Genomic DNA, 6,522 nt, shown 5'->3' with positions numbered 1-6,522 from the left:
GTTACTCTTCTCTATACCGTAAATGCGCTAATGTGTACATTCCCGTGTCTGAGAAAATGTTGGGCCGATATATCCAGTGGGAGTTAAAGCACTTCAGGCGCACGACGTGTTGAAACCGACGCGCCAGTCAGCTGGTGTTAGCCATTAGCTCTCCAGACGAGAGACGAGAGACGGTCTTGTGTGTGTCTTACCCACGCTGCTGCGTTCAAATACCATTCAGAATGTAGGTATGATGCTCATTTGGGCCGCCAGCGTTCATCCATTCATAAAATAATAAAATATAATCATAAAAACATTCTATTGCATCCTTCTTGCTCTCTCTCCCATAATATAATTCCCCACGGTGTAATTTTCATAGATTTTATATTTACTACTTAGAAATTGAAATACTTTTATTTTAATTTTTTATTTAATTTTGATAATTGTGGTTACAGCCTAAAACAAAATCTGACATCTCAAAATATTGAAATATTTTGAGATGTCAGTAAAAAAACGTGTTTTATCAGGTCAGGTCAGGTGTGTTGGCCGCCCAATCAAGCACAATAATACCAGAGGCCATCAATTCTGACTAGTTTGGGCACTGTGGGCAGATACTCAGTCCTGCTGGACAAGGAACACGGCATTTTCATAAATCTTCCAAGCAGATAGAAGAAGTGCTCTAAAGGCTTCTGGTAGACTTCTGATTTTATGCAACACAGGAGACCAACACCAGAAAATGATATAGATCTCTGTTTTGCATATACAGTACTTTATACTGTATATATAGCACTCATTGATTCCCTCCACAAGGACATCACATCATTTTGCATCATTTCTGTTCTAATACTGACCTCATTCCAGTTCACACTATCATAATGTAGAGATCAACGAAATTTAAGTGACGTAACATATATAATTCAAACTGACATAAATATTTGAATCTGGAACTGCTTTGATTATTGATTGATTATTGAATTGGATTTCCAAACAAAAGCGGTAAACTAGGAGCAATGCTGATGCCAAATAAAAAACATTAACAGCAATTGTTTCCAAGTACCCAGTAATACATGCAATAATTGTATTCCTGTATTTAAATTCGTTCTAACATGTCAATTGTTTTTATTGAAATTAGAGTATCCGATTTTTGTGAACGTATCAAAGCTTCCTTTTCCTTCCTGACCTAACAACCAATCACAATGCAGTGTAGTTCACACGCGCGCCCAAAAGCTCTGCCCCCTGCGCCATAAAGGGGCGGTCCCTGAGCGATGAGGTAATCCGGGTAAACAGTAAAGATGGCGACGTGTGTGGCCGAAGCGGAGCGACCGAACGTAAACGGGGCTATTTCTAATGCCCAAACTAAAATACTAACTGACTTGCCGGCCGAGCTGATCGAACACATCCTGTGCTTCCCGATCCTCAAACATGGCGACATCTGTAACGTTTCCTGCTGCAGCAAGCGGCTAAACGACGTTTGCCATGGAAGTGGAAAGGTCTGGGGACACCAGTACAAACTCAGGTATTGTGATTTTTATATGTATATGTTTTTTTGGTTAAATTTCTTCAGAGTTTGGTTCCTGCAGTTTCTGGAACTCAACTCCTGAAGCAGGTGTTCCTGTCCGCTCTCTTTGTTTTACTGGCTAGAGCCCAAATAGCTGAATGGAGAGCTCGTTTGCTGCGAACTCGCATCCAGCTGTCATCCGCTGACATTTTTGCTGATTCACCACAATCGCGAAAAACCCAGTGGCAACAGCCTTTACTTCTCTGAAGCTTGTTGCCATTCGTAATTTGCATTTCGATCGCTTTCTGACTTGCATCCTTTTGCACCCAGAACGGCCAAGCAGGAATTCGTGTGACCTTGACTTGACTCTTGCACGCACTTTGCGAACTGCAGAACCGCAGCTCTGCAGAAGATAAGCCTAATCCTTAATGAACTCCGTCTCTGTTTTGTGCAACAAGACAAATGTGTATTATGGAGCAAGCTTCATGACTTTCCCAGGCATGTCGCTAAACTGATTTTGCATCCACGCGTGTTCTTGAACGAGAATTCTTGCCGTCTTAATCAACAGATGGCCGAGACTGCAGATGTTTTACCGTCATAATGAGTGTTATGACTGGCTCCGAGAGTACAGAACGCGCCACAGGGTTGGAATACAAATACGAAGAACTGTGGACACGATATCAAAGAGGTTCTTCACAGAAGTCGTATGTAATCCGTTCACTTTGATGTTTTTGTGTTAGAGCTGCACGTTTATGCTTCTAGTTTGAGATGCAACGCTGTGAATCTGTCTGTGAGTAAACGCTCCAAACTAACCCAGAGGTCCATGACTCAGCCTTGTGTTGGTCAGGTGCTTGGGGACAGTTTTGCAGAGATCGAGTCCCTCGGGATGCCGGAACACTTCTGTGAAGATGAGCTCCTCTTCATCCTCAACTCTGACAAGAGGTGAGAGCCGCACTGTTCCCACACAGTCGAGCCTCTTGACACGCTACGAACTGGATCGGATGTGAATCTCATCGTTCCTCTCCGAGGTTCCTGAGGTCTGAATGCGCTTTAAATGTTTGACCGTTTATATCTCTGTCATCGATGTTCCATCCATCATTAGGAAGAGTCTGACCCTGAAGTACTATGCAAAGAAAATCCTTTACTTCCTGAGACAACAGAACATCCTGAAGAGTCTGAAGACCTTCATAGAGCAGCCTGCGGAGCATCAATCTGCTTTAGAGGGTGAGGCATGAACTCTGCCCTGTTTTAGTCCACGCACAAAGTTCTCTTGTGTTTTCTACTCCAGCTTAATTCAAGCAGTCTTAATTGTACTTTTCCATCCTTGGTCCAATCTGTTGCAGGTGCTGTACTGGTCGATCAGTACTGTAACCCACTGGCTGCCGTGACGATGAGCAGCATATCAGCCCAGCTGGATGGAATTGCAGAAAAAGTGAAGAAGATGCTGAGAATAAAGAACCCCTCTCACCCGAGTCTGCGCGTCTCTCAAGGTGTGCGTTCAAAACAAACACAAGTACCAGAATAGCACTTAATGGACCGAACGATCCGAGGGCAGGCGTGACTTTTCAGCTTGCCTGACCCAAACTCATCCCTCCAAAAGGTTTATGAAATCAATTGTTGTTTTTTGTGATGAAGGTGCCCGTTTTGTCGTGGAGGACTTTGAGCTCCAGAGTCAGGTGGTGTACGCTCTGAACTCTGTCTTGTATGAGCAGCTTCAGTACAAAGGCAACGAGTTCGACTACTACAACCCTCTCAACTCTTACATCCACCAGGTACAGCTGATCAGTTGTGTCTCCTTTAAGTTTCAATCTTTTCGTAACTATTTTACTTTAAGATATGTAAAGACCTTGTTGTTTTCCCACTTAGGTGCTGCTACGCCACACAGGCATCCCCATAAGCCTCTCTGTCCTCTACATGACGTTAGCCCAGAAGCTGGGTGTGCAGCTGGAGCCTGTCAACTTTCCCAATCACTTCTTGCTGCGTTGGTGCCAAAAACCGAGGAGGTATGATGTGAAACTAGAAAAGCACTCTGAGAGTGAAGACCTCCGTCGAGCACCTCAGTCCCCCTAGGTTTGATTTACGCCAAAATATTATTGTCCGACATTTATTTTATTAAAAAATGTATTGGTAAGATAGAGATCCACACCCTACATGACTGTGTCAAATTCCATAAACATCAGTCAATATTGAGGAAAAGATTTTGAAGCTCGATTGACTGCAATGTTAATGAAAATTTCAAAAGTGATCCTCTTCTGGATCATCACCAAAATGTAAAAATCTGTTCCAGGTAAGATCCCCAACACTTCCTTAAGATTTCTTCAAGATCCATCTGTAAATGTTTGAGTTACCTTGCCAACAGGCATTATCTCCTCGGGACGTCCTCTCAGAGTAATGCTATCGCTCTGGGGCGCTGAGTTTCATTAGTTAGCTCTTTAATTTCACTGTAGGTCCTTTTGTCAAGGTATCAATGAAACAGAAACGGAAACGTTTAGAACTCCACGGCACCTTGTTTGGGTGTAAATATCAGTAAAAATCTTACTGTTTGTCTGAGATTGATTCGGTTTTATCTCTTTTCCGTGTTGTAACAACAACATCTCCATTATATTACTAAAACACTGTTCTAGATGGATGTCTCTTGTACACATTTGCACGGTCCATTTATTTATTTATTTTTTTCTTTGTCCCTGCAGGAGCGAGGACATCTATGATTTCGTCTACATCGATGCTTTTGGTAAAGGCAAACAGCTGACGGTGAAGGAGTGCGAGCATCTCATCGGCCACCAGGTGACAGCAGATTACTACAGCGCCATCAGCACCACAGAGGTGCTGCTCAGGATCGTGGGAAACCTGCTCAACATTGGGAAGCGGGGGTAAGAGGAATATTAACCACCTGACTGTAGGCTAACAGCAGGAGCGAACATTTAAAAGCTATTTTGATGATGGCATCTTTTCTTGCATTTTGGCTTCTTTCAGGGAGGGTAATGAGAAATCCTATCAGCTGTTGCGGGACTCTCTGGATCTCTACCTCACTATCAACCCAGATAACGTGCAGTACCTGCTGCTGCAGGCACGCCTCTACTTCCACCTGGGCATTTGGCCGGAAAAGGTCGATGTCTTAAACCTGTTGCTCTAGTTAGTAGGATTTAACTCAGAAAAGGTTTAGCGCTTCATAAACGCCACGCAGTTTTTCCATCCAGTCGCATTCTCCACTGATTTGTGTCCTTCTTTTCCAGGTTCTAGACATCCTGCAGCACATTCAGGCTTTGGACCCCTCCCAGCATGGAGCCGTGGGTTACCTGGTTCAGCATACATTGGAGCACATTCAGCACAAGAAACATCCCGTTGCGCCCGATGTGAAGAAGCGAAATGCTCCAGAACACCTGGAGGTCCAGTATTCAGTCGGTCTCATCATGAAACACAAGCGGTGGGTCACACGTACAGAACAGGAATCCTCTGCTCTGTTCAAAGCTCCCTTACTAATAGCCAGGTGGCCCATCACATCCCTTCCACCAGGTCAGGTTATAATTGTGTGATCTATGGCTGGGACCCAAAGTGCACCATGAGCCAGGAGTGGATCACCACCATGAGGGTCCACCAGCTGTCCAGCGGGGCCAACCAGCCTTTCTTCAATGTCCTGGTCCAGGATGGGACCTGTCGCTATGCAGCACAGGGTACGGATCACACACATGGAAACATAGATATCTTCCTGATGGGTGCGGGAGGGATAACAGAAATCAAAGCCTCTGTAAACATTGAGAGCTGACTCAATCATGTCGCCACGCCCAATTTGACGCTCATTTCTGTTTCTGTTCCTCAGAGAACCTGGAGCCTCACTCGGCGCCGCTGGAGATTGGCCACCCGGAGGTGGGACGCTACTTCTCAGAGTTTGCTGACACACATTACGCTGCTAACGAGGAACTGCAGAGCCGATACCCGGAGGACCTGAGGGAAACTTTAGCCACAGTGCAGGAGCTTTACCACAGACTGACACCCGGTTCCGAGAACCGGGAAGAGCCTCCTGCCACAGACCAAAACAACCATCAGGCCACACCCATGTCGCCAAACGCTAGCATGTAGCTGGCGATGACTGGTGACCCATTCCTCCAAGCTGCTGCGTTGCTGCACATACTCTAGTTTTGGGCGTGTTTTGTACAAATAAGACAGACTATAGTATTTTATGAAAGCAATGATTAGATGCCAAAATGAAGTGATTTACAAACATGGACTTTACGCCACCGTCACTTCCCTGTGGAGCTGGAGAAACATTTATTTTAGCATTTTCATGGTTGGAAAAGGGTGAGACCAAGAAGTAAGGAAACAGAATTCCAGTATTTACTTATTGAATGCACGTGCTGTATGTAATCACCACCGTGTGTTTGCGGTGGAGATATTGTTCAGGATGTGGCCTGCGTGGCCGTTGTCCAGGGCGAGGGTCTCCAAATCCACATACTAAGGTCTGTTTGGATAAAGTAAGGAAACCCAGGATGATGCATACTGAGGCACCTTACTGGGTAAAAAAATACATGCTTGGAAGTGCAGTTAAGACGACAGTTATTTCAGGTGTACAGGTGCTGTAAATCTGCATTAGACAAGCACCCAATGTACAGTTTAGCCCCCCCCCGGTGCCACACTAGACTATAACAAAAACACTTTTTGTAAACTGACTTTTAATCCAATATTTTACGCCGGTTTCGTGCACTTATTTGACTAAATGTGATATTCCTACACTATCTGTATATTTAGAATCAGCAGGAATCAGGGCTGTTGAGCTGTTCATTGAAAAACAACAATATAGACACCAGTGGCTTAAAAATGACCATGAGGTTGAAATAAGTTACAAAAAAATAAAGTGTTTCGAGTTTGCCTGTTTTTTACCCCCCCCCATCTACTCCTTGACATATTTGCGGAGCGTATTCCATTCACTTACTTGCTGTTCGAGCGCGCAAAGTAATTTACTTTGAGAAACCAGGGCCGAGCTGTGTGGATTTAGGACCTGGAGGAGGCCAGATGTGTGCGGGGCGCCAGCAGCAGCAGAGTAATGTTAC

At 44.7% G+C, this 6,522-nt stretch overlaps 1 protein-coding gene across 1 annotated transcript; it reads left to right on the top strand.

Moving 5' to 3' along the window:
* Positions 1 to 1,258: 1,258 nt before the first annotated feature.
* On the top strand, positions 1,259 to 6,291 carry fbxo21 (F-box protein 21). Its single transcript, XM_068738520.1, has 12 exons — positions 1,259 to 1,495; positions 2,046 to 2,181; positions 2,310 to 2,419; positions 2,580 to 2,701; positions 2,821 to 2,967; positions 3,113 to 3,249; positions 3,344 to 3,480; positions 4,168 to 4,347; positions 4,451 to 4,583; positions 4,711 to 4,901; positions 4,991 to 5,148; positions 5,295 to 6,291. Exons 1-12 carry the CDS (start codon positions 1,272 to 1,274, stop codon positions 5,552 to 5,554), a joined length of 1,935 nt encoding a protein of 644 aa, XP_068594621.1. The 5' UTR covers positions 1,259 to 1,271; the 3' UTR covers positions 5,555 to 6,291.
* The last annotated feature ends 231 nt before the right edge of the window (positions 6,292 to 6,522 follow it).

This window comes from Brachionichthys hirsutus, chromosome 4 (assembly GCF_040956055.1).
Source record: "Brachionichthys hirsutus isolate HB-005 chromosome 4, CSIRO-AGI_Bhir_v1, whole genome shotgun sequence".
Lineage (NCBI taxonomy): Eukaryota > Metazoa > Chordata > Actinopteri > Lophiiformes > Brachionichthyidae > Brachionichthys > Brachionichthys hirsutus.
The sequence above is the reverse complement of the archived record's forward strand: the minus strand, read 5'-3'. Positions and strand labels throughout refer to the sequence as shown.

Excerpts from the sequence above, each read along its gene's own strand:
- fbxo21 (XM_068738520.1), top strand. The coding sequence starts at position 1,272 with ATGGCGACGTGTGTGGCCGAAGCGGAGCGACCGAACGTAAACGGGGCT. Across the intron at positions 2,182-2,309 it reads AGAGGTTCTTCACAGAAGTC|CCTTGTGTTGGTCAGGTGCT; the intron begins GTATGTAATCCG and ends TCCATGACTCAG. Across the intron at positions 4,348-4,450 it reads CTCAACATTGGGAAGCGGGG|GGAGGGTAATGAGAAATCCT; the intron begins GTAAGAGGAATA and ends GGCTTCTTTCAG.